The 15123-nt window shown below is 54.3% G+C and overlaps 1 protein-coding gene across 1 annotated transcript in view; it reads left to right on the top strand.

The window, feature by feature from the left end:
• Positions 1-15123, top strand: part of LAMA5 (laminin subunit alpha 5) — a 91620-nt gene that overhangs the window by 58185 nt on the left and 18312 nt on the right. Inside the window, exons 16-38 of the mRNA XM_074156845.1 lie at positions 51-188; positions 391-443; positions 624-723; positions 1245-1297; positions 1685-1790; positions 2477-2576; positions 2776-2932; positions 4633-4771; positions 7287-7429; positions 7532-7638; positions 8346-8499; positions 8850-9010; positions 9563-9671; positions 10185-10282; positions 10814-11015; positions 11419-11545; positions 11703-11842; positions 12608-12723; positions 12993-13204; positions 13426-13630; positions 13851-13995; positions 14324-14464; positions 14831-14992. Coding sequence (XP_074012946.1) covers positions 51-188; positions 391-443; positions 624-723; positions 1245-1297; positions 1685-1790; positions 2477-2576; positions 2776-2932; positions 4633-4771; positions 7287-7429; positions 7532-7638; positions 8346-8499; positions 8850-9010; positions 9563-9671; positions 10185-10282; positions 10814-11015; positions 11419-11545; positions 11703-11842; positions 12608-12723; positions 12993-13204; positions 13426-13630; positions 13851-13995; positions 14324-14464; positions 14831-14992 — 3068 coding nt within the window. The remainder of the gene's footprint in view (positions 1-50; positions 189-390; positions 444-623; positions 724-1244; positions 1298-1684; positions 1791-2476; positions 2577-2775; positions 2933-4632; positions 4772-7286; positions 7430-7531; positions 7639-8345; positions 8500-8849; positions 9011-9562; positions 9672-10184; positions 10283-10813; positions 11016-11418; positions 11546-11702; positions 11843-12607; positions 12724-12992; positions 13205-13425; positions 13631-13850; positions 13996-14323; positions 14465-14830; positions 14993-15123) is intronic.

The raw sequence follows: 15123 nt of genomic DNA, 5'->3' as shown, positions 1-15123 counted from the left end.
GGCGTCCCTGTGTCCTGCAGCCCCAGCAGTGGCTGTCCCCTCTCTTGCAGCGTGTCAGTGCTCCCGGGAGGGCTCCCTGCACAGCACCTGCGACCAGGACACGGGGCAGTGCAGCTGCCGCCCCAAAGTGACGGGGCTGCGCTGCGATAGCTGCGTGCCAGGCGCCTACGGATTTCCCCACTGCGAAGGTACCCTCCTTCTCCTCCCTGATGGGGGGGACTCCGGTGTCTTGGGACAGAGCGGTGCGGTGCTGGTAAATCGTAGAATAGGTTGGGTTGGAATGGGTTTACCATCCCCCAAGAGCTTTGTAAGGAAGAAATACCCCCCTTTGGGAGCAGCAGGGGGTGAGTTATCTCTTCATAAATCCCCCCTTGTGCCTCTTTTTTCTAGTGGGCTCCTGTAACCCCGCAGGGTTGGTGACTGCAGATCCCTCGCTGGCCCCAGTGAGTATCAAACAAACCCACCACCCCCTGCAGGTCATTCCTATGTGATCCCCATTACTCATTTGGGGGCAAATCCTTCTGTAAGCACATCCTGAAAGCTGCCGTTACCCTCACCAGAGTAACACACACCACGTTCAGCCACCACTGTGCCAATTCTCACCTGCTCTTTTCTCTCCCGAGGGCTCCTGCGCGTGTCGGGCGTACGTTGAAGGCCCAGCTTGTGACAGATGCAAGCCCTTATACTGGAACCTGACTCCAGAGAACCCCTACGGCTGCACGAGTAAGGAAATGGCATTTGCATGGCCCCAAAAAGTCCCCTCCATTCTGTAGTGGGGTGAGACCCAAACCCAAGCCAGCGGGGACCAGCACTGTTGGTTGACAGTGACACCCTTCCTTCCTTCCTTCTTCACCCTGAAGTGACGTGTTCAGAGCTGGAGTGGTCTGGGTAACACAACCCTACTTGGAGAGGGGAAAGGTTGGAGCCTGGAGCTTTTTGCTTGGGATGAAACACAGGGCTCCTGCAATGAGTTGTGTCGTTCTCAGCCCTCCCTGCAGACTGCACGCTTAATTGTTCATGGCGGAATGTGCAGAAAAGACAAATGTCTTTGGTAGTTGTGTCCCCAACACTAACTGTCCAAAATAAAAAGAGAGCCCTTGTGCAGCGCTACCCTCTACTTGACCAGTTCCCAGCTCCTCTTATCCCAGCTGGTGTCCTCTGGTGTGATGGGTACCGTCCCCCATCAGGCTTCTTCTCAGGGCTGATTGATTTTCTGGCTTTCTCCTTCATCTCCCTCTCTCCAGGCTGCAAGTGTGATACCAAGGGCACCATCAGTGGAATCGCAGAGTGCCAGCAGGTGGGTTTGCTCCTCTCTGCCTCCAGATACCTCCGAGCGTGTCCTGGGAGCGTTTCAGCTCCGTCCCAGCAGCTGCTGGAGAGGCCTGTCCTGGCGCTGAGCTCTCAAAGGCTGCACCACAATCTGGGTTTGCTTGAGAACATAGGATTAAGACCTGTCATAAATTAGGCACCTAAATATTTCTGGCCCAGGATGCCTGGATTTTTGTTTGCCTGCATTGTTGGATAATTTAACTTATCTGGCCCACCCACGCGCAGGAAGCAATGTAGAGCCTGAAACTCAAAATGCCTCTCCGCCATCTCAGACTAGGATCCAAATAACTTGAGAAACAGCTTAGCCTTTACAAGCGATGGGAGGGAAGGAGTTTCCATCTCTGCTCTCTCCTAGGGTGATGGGCAGTGTTTCTGCAAACCCAACATCTGTGGCCAGTTCTGCTCAATGTGCAAGGACGGCTACTTCAACATGGAGAACGCTAATTACTTTGGCTGCCAAGGTGAGCCCCCTTTGTGATGTGTCGGGTGGAGGAGAGGGAGGACAACCAGCTCTGCCTTTACCAGCTCACTGTTGGCCTTGGAGAGAAGGGGGCAGGAGATGTTCCACCTCTTGGTTTTGATCATACCACGGCCCAGAGTGGGGATTGGGTCTTGCTGTGGATCTGGAGACCTGAGTTCTTACTTTTGGCACCGTTGGGCACAGGTCCCATCAGACAGGGGAATGAAAGGCACCCCCTTGGGTGCCAGAAACTGTTGCATTTTAACCATTGGCCACGTCCTTGCAGCTCTACCCCTTCCTTCTGTTGGGAGCAGGTGGGCATGGATGTGTGGGGTTGGCTGCTCTCCATCATGGCTATGGGAAGAGGGAAAGGAGGAGATCCGGCTGCTCTCAGCCAGCCCCACGCGGTCCTGGCAGGGCTGGGAAGAGGGAGCGAGGCCGCTGCTGGCGGCAGGGCTGCGGCTGAGCCTTTGCAGACCTTGTTCCTCCTGCAGCTGTCTGGAAATAGCTCCGCGCTGAGGTGGAAGAGGAGCCGATCCAAGTGGGGCTGGGGCCAATATGAAAACGGATACAATGGAATAAAAATAGTGTCCCCAGCCTCCCCGGCCCGCTGGGGCGGGCCTTTGATTAGTGACCAGGAGCCTCGTTAGCGCGGCGGGAATGTAAACAGGCGCTTCCTGCCCGCAGGCTGCCAGTGCGACGTCGGCGGGTCGCTGGGGCCATCCTGCGAGGAGCGGAGCGGAGCTTGTCGCTGCCGGCAGAGCACACGCGGTCCCACCTGCACCCAGTAAGCTGCCAATGGGAGACGCACGTTGGGGTGCTGCACCTCCTGTTCCCTCCCTCAGGAAAGGTGTCCTCGGCCACCGCGAGGATGGGGACCTCACCTTCTGGGCTGCTGCCACATCCGCCGTGTGCCTGGCGGAGGTGTCCTCTTGCCGCTCCGTCCAAATAGCCCAGCAGGTAACGGTGCTCCCTCTCTTCCCCAGACCCGCGCAGGACCATTATTTCCCTGATCTTCACCACTTGAAGTTCGAGCTGGAGGAAGGCACCACGCCGGCCGGCCGGGCTGTGCGCTTTGGCTACAACCCCCTGGAGTTTGAGGGCTTCAGCTGGCGAGGATACGCACAGATGTCCTCCATCCAGGTACGCCTGGTGTCTCCGTCCCAGCCCAGCTCCCCCTGGGGAGGATGCGGCCGGTGGAGGACTGACGTGCTTTTGGCACACATCTTTCACTCCCAGTGCTTCTCAAACCCCGCAAGTCACACGATGGCCAACATAAACAGCAGAGGGTATATATAGCCTGTTTGCGCAGATACTTCCTGTAGGGCTGGGGACGGCATAGACTGATGAGGGGAAAGATCCTAAATTGGGAATCCCCTGACATCCCAATCCAGTGAGACAAAGGTGGTAGCTTGGTGATTACTTACAGGGATGTCTATAAACTGTCTCTGGGTTTTCTTGCGGCTCTTTCATCTGACTCTGCTCTTTCCTGCAATTCTGCATAACCTTCCCTCCCTTTTCCAAAAATAAACTAGCTCCTCCTTAGCTGCCATGTTCAGCTTGGACCTCTTGTTACCGTTCTGCCTCCGCTCTTGCTGTTAGATGGTTTGCTGTAACAATGGTTTACACTAACCTGGAGTTGTCTAAGCCCTGTGAGTGAAGCTATTCCATCTGTTGACCTTTTTTTTTTCTCCTTGGAGTCATCTTCTGCATGGCCCCTGGGGAAGTGTCGCCTGTGTGTGTGTGTTTGCGGACGGGGTGCAGGGCAGCGATTCTCTGACAGTCTTGTCCTGTGTTAGATTTTCCTTATTCTGGTGTGTGTGCCTTCAGTCTTCACTTTTGTCATGCTTAGGTGAAATAACAGAAGGGCCTAATGCATTAGTCGTTCCCATTGAATTTGTACCTAGGAGCTCAGAAGCAAACTTCTGTAGGCTCCCTTGAGAAAATCCCAGCCTTGGAGCTTAAGGATGGAGCTCATGCTCAATTTCATGGCTTTTGTTTTGCATCCAGTGTTGGCACCTGAGATAGAAATAGGCCTTGATAGAAGGGATAGCACATGGCTTTCGGCTGGCAGGTCTCACCTGTAGTTTTCTGTCTGCAAGATCCTTCCAGTTTGCTCTCCAGCGGCACGATGGTGTGTAACTGGAGCTTCGAGAAGCACAGAGCCCTCATTAGGAGTCTCCCTGGGCAGACCCCAGCTTTGCCCTGTAGGCAGGAGGGTGTTTAAGCACGTGCTTAGATCTCTTTGAAATGGGTTGAACTTAAGCATCTGCTTAACTGAGGTCTGCCTGACCATGGTCCAGGCAGGCAGAGGCCCGAAGCACCCATCAATGGCACACGCTCTCTTAGTACCACCAGTCCTTAGCATTGCGTGCTCCCGAGGCCGAGGCACCAGCTCCATTTGCAGCCTCCTCTGAGGGCATCTGGGCAGAGCCCCGTAAACACAGGGGCAGGTGCTTCAGCGTTTGGTACCCGCTGGTTGGTTACAGCACAAAGCCCAAAAACAATGTGCCAATAACAAAAGCAAGAACTTCTTAAAACCTCTCCTCTGGCTTGGATTTGCCCCAGGGATAGCCGAGCCACCCTGCTGAGCCAGAGCATCTTCCAGATGTGGGCAGAGCCTTTCCACCCCCTTCCCGCAGGCAGGTTGGCCCCAGAAGGGACCCGTGCCGTGACTGTGCAGTAGGGCCAGTGTTGTAGGGCCAGTGCTTGTGTCCTCCTTGCGGTGTGGCATGTGGCTTTGGGAGCAGTGAGCCGAGCGGCTGCGCTTGGGCTGGTAGCTGTCAGCGGTGGAGGTAATTGAAGGTGTGCTCTGCTTCTCTCCCCTTTCTCTCTCCCACCAGCCCAAGGTAGTGGTGACTCTCAATGTGACCTCCCCAGACCTCTTCCGCCTCGTCTTCCGCTACGTCAGCCGGGGGCCCGCCAGTGTGGAAGGGAGGGTCTCGGTCGTTGAGGAAGGAAAGTTTAATGTTTGTGGCAACTGTAAGTGCATTTTTCACTTTTAGATTTAACTCAGAGCGTCCCACGCTGCGACACTGCTCCTCTGCCCCTTTTCCTGCCCCAGGTGTGCCCATCTCAGGTGTGCCCATCTCAGGTGGCCGGCCAGAGCCGAGCCAGGGGGTGTCGAGGGAGGGGGAAGAGGCAGGCAGGCAGGTAGGCAGGCAGGTAGGCAGGCGGGTGAGCCACCAGGAGCTGCTCCCCTCCAGTGACATGTGCCCCGTGTGCTTTTTTGCTTTTTGCAGAATAAAATCAGAGTCACTGTAGACGTGAAGGAGGCAGAGCTCTATCTGTTCCATGTCATCCTGAGGTATATTAATTCAGGAGGGGCCACTGTGTATGGCAAAATTACAGCTTATCAGCCACGAAGGAGAGGTAAGGATCCTAGACCGCTCTGCTCCCCTGCACCATCGCCACCTCCTCCCCATCCCAGGCAGCCTTCTGCATCATCCTTTCCAGAAGACGCTTCCATATGCCTTTATCCCATTAGTCCTGCCCTTCCAATTGAAAGGTTTGAGTTTTCAGCCCCCCTTATTTAACAAAGCAGCAGCAAGCTGGCCCCCAGCCCTGGGTTTGGAAGTGGCGTGGAATTGCACGTTATACAGGCATTGCACTCTGGTCCAACGTCTTCTTATCAAGCCGTGAGCTGCTGGAGGACAAGAAGAGCCACCAAAAGATGGCTGAACAAGCCTATAGACCTGGACAACAAATACTCTGGGAATCAATACGAGCCAGACTGCATGGGGGCAGACCTGAGGCCATGCAAGTGCCCTAGGGGGTGGTTGGCTGATTGGTTTTACCCCTTCAGATGCTACAGCCACATTGTCCTGCCGAAGCTCTTCTTCCAGACCATATGTGCCCAGCACAACGCTGTCGACACCAACTACCTAGTTTATCAGTGTGTGAAGTTCTCTCCTCTGTCTTGAATTGACATGGAAGGTGTTTTACCTTTGATGAGATAGGCGAGGTTAGAAACGCCAAGATACTATTTTTCTACTTTTTTTTTTTGAGAAGAAAAATAGCTGGTTATTTTTAAGGCCAGTAGTGTTACGCAGCAGAAAGAAAAAGAAGCATGAGCCATGCTCGTGCTTTAGGATCCCACCAATGCTCAGGAAGTATTTAATCTATCCAGCAGCAGAGCTCGTTTGCCTTAGAATGTGCTTCCCTCCTTGCTCAGAAGCAACATGATTTTTCTAGTGCTGAAGGTAAGCTGCCAGACTGACACACCAGCGATGGGATCCAGGAGGGCAGCTTCTTTGGTAGGCTCCAGAAATGCTGAGCCACCTTCTGACCGGGTGGCATGGGCTTCACATGGGAAAGGACAAGCAGCCTGGAAAGAAGATAAGTTGGAAGATGTGGCTTGCAAAAAGGGAAGCCTTCTCCGAGTATATGATTTGCAGACCGTTTTCTCTCACCCCACCTGCAGAAGCCATCTTGGTTTGAGTTGTGTGTCATCTCAAAGGGATGTGAAACTTCAGCTTATCAAGAAATCTTTCCCATTGCCTGCTCAGGGAATCTCTTCATTCCTTGCATCCGCACCTCTGCTTCCTGTCTGAGAAAGCCAGGGCTCAGCTCCAGCTGATGCCAGGGTGTCACAGAGCATGTCCCATGCATGGGAAGGGGCTGACCCATCCCAGCAGTAGCACAAGCCCTTTTGCTTTAGCTTCTGGCCCTCTGCATTTTGCCTTGATGTCCACATACCACACGAGGACAGTCAGCGTGCCGTGTTCCCCACTTCCTTCTTCATGTCATCTGCTCGCCGTGCAGCCATACGCGGTGGATCCCTCCCGCCTGTGCTCTTCAAAACGCTTCTGAGACTGCCAGACAGGCAGACAGCCTGCTTCTAGGTGCTGTCCCGTTACTGCATCCAAAGTTAATGAATTCAAAGGTGGTGGGACTGTGTCAGCTGAGCCAAGGAGCTGTGCAACAGCAGCAGGATCAGGTCTTAAACCCGTTCTGTCCTGTTAATCAAAATTAATGTCTAAATCTCAGGTGCAAAGTCTGTGGCTGGCAAGACAGACAGGAGCGCAGCATGGGGGTCTGAGAGTTTGCCAGGATACAGGTATCTCACCTGTGGAGCTGGGGTCACCATATCCCTAAGGAAGAATGTATCTGGGCAATTCTTTTTGTCTGTCTCAGAATAAATTCTTCACAGATGAGTTCCTTCCTTCTCTAGCTGGCAAAACGCTCCTTGGCGTGCAAAACTGTGCTTTGCAGTCCGGGGATGCAGAGCACACTGAGAGCTGTGGATTAGCATTAAGGATTGCAGTGATTTATTATTTTTTTCTCTCCCATTAAGCAACTGAGCAGATTCAGAGTGGATGTCTCTCTCATGGGAGAGTGTGGGATTGTGGTGCATCTGCTACGGCAGCGCCGAGAGAGCAGGAGCCCGGGACTCCCCGCTGCACTGCAGGGCTGCTTCCCTCACCGTAGCCACCTATTTACAGCCGCAGGTATTCCATCCCAGTCCCTTCACAGCTTCTTGTCCCTCCCACTCCAGGTACAGAGCAGACCAAGCAGATTGTCTTTGCTCCCAGCACGGAGCCAGCCTTTGTCACCGTCCCCCAGAACAGCTTTGGGGAGCCTTTCGTACTCAACCCCAACACCTGGTCTCTGGTTGTCGAAGCAGAGGGTGTGCTGCTGGTAAGGACCACCCGCCTGTGCTCCATCCACCGCAGGGGGCTTCAGCAGCCCCCCAGGGACAAGTGTCCCAAACATAACCATCTCTCCCATCTCTCCTCCTAGGACTATCTAGTTTTGCTGCCCAGCTCGTACTATGAAGCTCCAATATTGCAGCTGAAGGTGACAGAGCCATGTACCTACCAGCCAGCCCCCGAACAAGCCACCCAGAAGTAAGGATTCTCCACATCTTTGTGCCGTGTGGGACCTACTCAGCTCCTCTTGTCCTGGGGTTAAGAAATACATACAGTCCACACTCTGAGAGGGTCTGGATGCAGTAAAACTGCTTAATGGAGCACTTTGCCATGGTTGATAAAGCCCGCTGAACCTCCGCCGAGACATAGATCTCCTCATCCATGGCACAGTCCATCTGTGTGTTCTTATGGACCCTGGAGGGGCAGCTCACTCCGAAAGACCATAGCCCTCTCCTCTGCTGGGCTGGGTTCCCAGTGCTGGGTTGTCTGTCAGTCGACAGCCCTGGAAAATGGCTACAATGGCTTAAGTCTTGCTGGACTATTTTAACTGAACGTGCAGAGTCTGGTAGTGCTTAGAGCATCTCAGTGCCTCTGCTTGCTCTGCTAGGACCTCTCTGTCCGTGTTGGCCAGGAGGCTGGTGGGGCTTTGGACACCCGTTGTCCCCTCCGCTATAGCAGTGGTCCCCAGGATAAGGCACATTGTGAGGGGAGAAGCTTCTTTTTGTTACTGCCCTCACTAGTACACAATCTCTTCCTCTACACACTCTTAGGCAGTGGAACCCTCGTGTTGTACCAAAGCCTTTTGCAAATTGTGCTGGGATCGGGCTGCCTGGGTGCTCTTGACTCTCAGAATCATGATGTAACAGCCATACTTTGCAATATTTTTTTTTTCTTAATGCTTTTAGTTGCCTCCTGTATAAGTACCTGTCTGTGGAGGGCTTCCCTGCCGCGTCAGGGGTGGATGCGGTGTGCCGGCTGGACAACCGGTTACCCAGAGTGTGTCCCACCGAGCAGCTCACCCCCTCCCACCCTCGGATGGCCACGTGCAGCGGCAGTGACGTGAGTGGCGCCTCTGCTTCATTCCTCGCGCGGGCACTGCCACGCTCACCCTTCTGCTCCCACCACCCTCCGGGCAGGTTACCGAAAGGGCTTTTCGCCCCCGTACACCCCATCGTTGCCCCCACAGTCTCACAGCTGTGTGCTTGCGTGCCCTGTTGTTCAAGGCACCCAAAAGCAGTGTCTCGCATGCAAAGGGCTTGCAAGGACACACGCGGTACATGGTAAGAGTTGGCCTGTTGTCCCCTCAGCTGCAGAGAGGGCTGGTTTGTAGCACGGGCGTCCTGCACACACTCACTATGGGGAGTGGGACAGGTGCCCCCTGCTCAGTCGTCTCTCTGTCTGTCCTTCAGGTGGAAGTCCAGCTGTCCCTGCCTGTTCCCCAGCCTGGGAAATACGTGCTGGTGGTGGAGTATGCCAACACCAACGCTTTGCAGACAGTGGGTATTGCTGTGAGCTCGCCACAGTTAGCCACGCAGCAGGGCACGTTCATCTTCTACCCCTGTGTCTACAGGTACGGTCATCTCTGAGATGGAGAAAGGGTTGGGTCCTCCTCTGACACGGCAAGGACAGAGCCCTCCCCAGTTGAGCTTTTTCTGCTTCATCCCATGAACAAAGCAGCACCTCAGCTTTGTATGTCTAAGCTGTGTGTGTCCAAACCCATTCTAGCTGGACGTGGATTCTAGTGATGAGCCGTCCCTGGGAAATACATACCTGGGCCAACATAGTCCTCTTGCCTCTGCCAGGAGACAATTCGCTACTCCCTTTTACAGCTGGGTAGATTGCTAGGCGCCCCAAATTAGGGAACGGCCTTCAGGCAGGTTTATTAAAGCTGTTGGTGCAGGTCAAACCCTGTCCCTTATTGTAGAAGTGTCTGACTTCAGACTCCAACCTTTACAATAGGAAACGAATGTCTGGGATGTCCTTGAGAAACTTCACTCTTATGACTTGCCAGAAAAGGCATCAGAAGATTTACAGGGACTTTGTGTAAATACCTTCAGGACATATAATTGGCACGTCAAGACCCTGCCCGAGGCTGGCTTCAAAATCTGTGTTTCTCTTACAGTTTCCTTTGTCGTGGGATTGCTGTGGATTCCCAGAGCCGCATGGCAACTTTTGAACTTACCTCAGAGGCCACTGTTCAGCTCACCTCTGATCTGGCTGACTTCTTCCTGGTAAGGCTCCCTGTTGGCAGGCTGCAAGCAGGAGAGGCAGGAGTGATACCCAGCCTGTAGAAGGGTTTTCTAGTCCTGTTTGGCCTGGATACTAGATCTTAGTCGATGTCCTGAGCAGTCCAAGGCGGAGAGCATGGTCAGCGGTGTGTTTTGAAGTAAATCGTGAGACTAGGATTTGGGAGAAGATGGGGAGAAGAAGCTGCTCTTTACAGAGGGAGCTCTGCAGGAGTTTGGCAGTGCCTATTCCTATTTTACCTTGAAGGCATTTGCAGTTGTTTAGCTAAAAATAGAAGAATCCCATAAATATGTGGGAGTCCTAAATGCCTTAGGGTTTGTGCCAAGGAAGAAGGGGCAGTAATCAGAGGTGTGACCTGCCACACGTTAGCTGAGGTGTCTCATAAGGAGGTGCTTAGAGTAGCCAGCCTGACGGTGGGCACAAAAACTGCCGTGGGCTCCCAGTGGCAGAGGCTGTCATGTAACCGGGTGTCTTTCTCTCTCTTTCACGCGTGGCAGCACAAAGTGTACCTCGTACCCGCTGCGCGGTTCACCATGGAGTTCATCCAGCCAAAGGTGCATTGCATCAGCATCCATGGCACGTTCTCATCCAACAGGTAAGAGCCTCGGGTCCCTTAGGGTTTTAACATGAACGTGGCTGTTTCCAAAAGCAGTTGCTTCCCTCACTTCCCTCAAGTTTGGAGCCTTTTCAGTTCTTGATACAGAAGAAAGAAATCTGGGGCTGAGGTGAAGCGCCTTGCCCTTGTCCACGGAGCAGGCAGCCATGGAGTGAGGGCTGGAAGTCAGGCTGCTGGTCCTTTATCTGAACACCACATAGCCTCCCGTGGCAGACACTCAAGTGTCGTCCTGAGTCAGCTTTCCTCTGCGTACTCATATACGGCAAGAGATACTCGCTGTATCTGAATTTTTGACATCACTTTGAATAAATATTTGCACAGGAATTAGCCTGAGGAAGATTCCTGTTCTTCTGCTGAGCCCGTGTCCCGGAGCCCCTGGGGCCCTGGTAGAAAGTTCTCCCTCAGCGGGCACACTTCGTGATCTGCTGGGTGCTACAGATCTGCTACCCCCATAGCCTCTCCCTTTCCTTGTTGCAGATCTTTAAATCCCGTTTTCTCCTTGTTTTGCAGCAGCTCCTGTGTTCCCTCGAGGTTCCTGAAGCTTTCTCAGTCGATCGTTTTGGAGGGGGGCCAGGCTCTGCCCATCGCCCCTGACGTCCCCCTGGCTCAGGCTGTTCATGTGGCTCCAACTGGGGTCCCAGTCGAACCTGCCCCTCGGCCTCCCACAGCGATTGACCCCGCTGCAGAGCTCATCCTCCTGCAGCCACCGCAGGTAGCGCCGTGGTTTGCTGGTGCTGTGACACTGGACACCTGGGGCATGGAGAAGCTTTCCTTCTTTATCAAGTAGCTTTAGCAATTAGCAATTTTGCAATCAGCATTTTCAGAATTTAATCTGGCCTTTAAACTTGTCCCTGAACATGTAATTCCCCTGGGCTCTCCTGCCTTAGCTCCATCCAACCCTGCTTGGTTCTCTGGGCTCCCAGGAAAAGCTTTGCAGGTGGCACCATTAGAGGGGGGAGTGTGGAGACATGGGGGGGTTGATTCACCAAAAGTCTCAAGACCTGACAGTTGTGCAACAAGAGCACAATTTCTGCAATAATAAAAAAAATACCCCGGTTGTGAGTACAGGTGTAAGATACAGGTTTTTATCTCTTTGTTCTCCCATTTCGGGCCAGGCTGCTGTTGTGTTTAACAGTCGGATCCAGACCCTGGGACGCTATGCTTTCATCCTGCACTACTACCAGCCCAACCATCCCGCCTTCCCCGTGGAGGTGTTGATCAACGGTGGGCGCATCTGGCAAGGTGAGCAGAGCGAGGACCTGGGGGAAGCTGCTTGTATGCAGAAGCCTCGGAGTGGGTGCCAGAAAATAACGGTGGGCTCACTGTGGAGTGCAAAGATGAAGTGAGAGTGACTTATCTGTTCCAAATGTGGGAACCAATAGGTTTGTTGTCTTTTCAGGTCAGACCACTGCCACTTTCTGCCCACACGGCTACGGGTGCCGGAGCCTGGTAGTTTCTGAGGAACAGATTGTCCTGGACGTTACCGATAATGATCTGACTGTGGTTGTTCGAGTGCCAGAGGGCAAGCAGCTGTGGCTGGTGAGTGTCTCTCCGGGAAGCTCCTGGGCAATGCTGGACCAGGCTCCAGCCACATGGCTCAGGAGGGGCTGGAGTTTGTCCTTGAGGATTTCTGTCACTGTGTGACCACAGGAATGTTTCCCACCATCACTCAGTTTCTGAACTAACCTAGAAAGTTGCAATCTCCAGCCTTAGAGGTGTAGAATTGAGGGCAGGACTCGCATCTGTATGTGACAGTTGTCCTTCACTGTGTGGTTTTGAAACCAAAACAAGACAGAAATCGAAGCTGTTGCATTGCATGTGTAGCTTGTGATAATCCAGAGTAGGCCTTATTCCTGCCCCAGCAACATTTTATAGCATTGTCCAGGCAGGTCTCGTCATGGGAGCAGGTAGCACTTGTTATTCTTAGGGAACAGGACTAGAAGATTTACCAAAATTTGGATAAATGGCTGAAAGACAGAATTGGAACCCAGATGCCTTCATATCTAGACATTTAAGATGACAGTGACGGCCTGCCCCTCAGCTGAAGCACAGCCGGTGCTGCCCTTTTGGGGTATTCTACCTTTTTTTACTCCGGTGAATTTGGGGAGCATTAGATTAAATGGAACCTGATGGACAAACATCAACAGAGAGTGGTCTCTGGTCTTTCCAATACTTGGGCACTTTGTGTGTTGTCTTCTGTCCCAGCAAGGGATGGGCTGATGAGAAGTTCAGGGTGCATTTTGGACTGCATCTGGCTGGCTCAGCTGAGGAGCCCGGCTCACCCATCTCATCCTTGCTTCACAGGATTACATCCTTGTGGTGCCTGAGGACAGCTACAGCTCTCAGTACCTGCAGGAAGAACCCCTGGACAAGTCCTATGATTTCATCAGCAGCTGTGGTGTCAACAGCTTCTACATCAAGTGAGACCCTTGGCTTTGGGTGGCTGCTCCACTGTCTACAGCCTGCACAGCCCTCGGGGAGCAAAAACCTGTTCCCTTCACACGTGGCAGGGGAGGGATCTGGTTAAGGCTTTCCCGATCCAGTGACCAAACCTGTGGGTATTTGGGGGATCTCGCAGGGCTCCCGCTAAGCCAGTGCCAGTTGCTGCAGAAGATCCTACTGGATTTTGGGGTGGTGGGGAGGCTGTGGGGGTGTGCAGCACAATGACTCCTCCTGCCTTCCCCTGCAGCCCCAGCACATCATCGAGGTTCTGCCGCGACTCTGCCATCTCACTGTCCCTCTTCTACAACAACGGGGCACAGCCCTGCCGGTGCCACGAGGCAGGGGCACGGGGCAGCCAGTGCGAGCCCTTCGGCGGCCAGTGTCCCTGCAAGCCCAACGTCATCGGGCGAGAGTGCTCCCGCTGTGCCACCGGCTACTGGGGCTTCCCCAACTGTAGGCGTGAGTTGTCCTGTCTTCCCCTCTGTTTTCCCAGCACTCGGCTGGTTTGCCTCTTGCAGGGCTGAGGCTGATTTGGGAAACGGCTGCGTTTTCCAGCCCTGTAATGGCTCCACTTGAATGAAAACAGCCCAGTTGAGCTCTGCATCCATTGCCTTGTGCTCTCCTTGGGCTGCCTGGGTCATGCTCTCCCAAAACACAGCCTCTTTTCTTGCCCCTTCCAGCCTGCGACTGCGGGACGCGTCTCTGCGATGAAGTGACGGGGCAGTGCATCTGCCCTCCCCACACCCTGAAGCCAGAGTGTGTTGTCTGCGAGCCCCAGACCTTCGGCTGCCACCCCCTCATCGGCTGCGAGGACTGCAATTGCTCTCGGCCCGGCGTGCAGGAGCTGACGGAGCCAGGCTGCGACGTGGACAGCGGGCAGTGCAGGTGAGGGAGCCCTGTCCTGGTACCGGGCACATCTGGCAGCATCCCTGGTCCCTGCCGGAGTGATGGGGCACGTCAGCAGGGAGCAAACGTGCAGGATGGGGAAATCCTCATCAACGTTGTGTCAGTGCCAGTGCGGGTGAAGCTCCGAAAGCCCGGCTGCTCCCGGCACAGCAGCACAAGGCAGAGGTTTCTAACGCTGAGGCTCTTCTGTCCCATCCAGGTGCAAACCCAATATCATCGGGCGACAGTGTGACCTCTGTGCCCCGGGCTACTACCACTACCCCAACTGCCGGCGCTGTGACTGCCACCAGGCTGGCACCGAAGCGAGCGTGTGCGACCCGGTCACAGGGCAGTGTCACTGCAAGGTCAGTCCTTCGATGCCTTCACGCAGTGCCTTTCTCCTTGGCTGGACTCTCCTGCTCGGGCTGGAGGTGTCTGTGTGCTGGGAGGGAGCAGGGCTGGAGGAGAAGAGGGCCTGAGCTGCCTGCTCCAGCCCCTCTGCAGGGCTCACAAGTGCTTTCTCCAGGTGAATTTAATGTTTGATGGATTCTGTGCAAGCAAACGTGTTCAGGGACTGCTTGATCATCTTTCAGCATCATACTACGGCACTTTGATCGCTCGTACAGCCGTCTCTCTCCTTCACGAGGCCTCATGAGAAGCTGCTGACGCTGTTGAGCTTTGCTTGTCTTTCAGGAAAATGTGGAGGGCCCAAGGTGTGACCAGTGCCGCCTGGGGACATTTTCTTTGGATGCCAGCAACCCCAAGGGCTGCACCAAGTGTTTCTGCTTCGGTGCCACCGATCGCTGCCGCAGTGCTGAGAAGCACCGAGCTGAGGTGAGAGAGACCAGGGGCCGCCAGATCCCATCGACCTGACTCCCTGCTGCCCTCAGGTCTCTGTCCTGCATTAATCCTACCCCTCTGGAAGACAGACTGTGAGGAGGGTTATCTTTGTCTCCCGTTTCCCACTTTCAGCCCCTTTTCCTGGTCTCTGGGGTCTGAGGGTGGAAAGTCATAGCATGGGGGGACTGTGCCGGGTGGGAGGCAAGGGTGGTGCTCAGCTTTCCAGTGGCTTCATCAGGATGTGTGCGAGGTTGTGAGCCCATTATCATCCTTTCTGCTGCTCTGGGACTTGCTCTCCTGGAGCATCAGCACCCAAATACTTCCTGTAGCTCCACTAGAAGATGTACTCTTCCCCCACAGTTTGTCGACATGAACGGGTGGCTCTTGTTGAGCAGCGACCGCCAGGAAGTGCCGACAACTCTGAGCCTGCGGGAGCAGCTCGTCCGCGCTGATCTCAAGAACCTCCCAGATGCCTACCAAGAGCTCTACTGGGTTGCACCCAGCTCCTACCTCGGGGACCAGGTAAGAGTGCGGTGGCAGCTGGACCAGCAGTCATGGACATCCCTGGTGCCGCCAACACATGTGCCGGCAGCATGCCTGCTGACATGCAGGGCATTGCTCACACTCCGATTGAACACGGAGAGCTCTGACTC

The sequence above is a fragment of the Numenius arquata genome, chromosome 12, assembly GCF_964106895.1.
Source record: "Numenius arquata chromosome 12, bNumArq3.hap1.1, whole genome shotgun sequence".
NCBI lineage: Eukaryota > Metazoa > Chordata > Aves > Charadriiformes > Scolopacidae > Numenius > Numenius arquata.
This window is presented reverse-complemented; position numbering and strand designations above follow the sequence as displayed.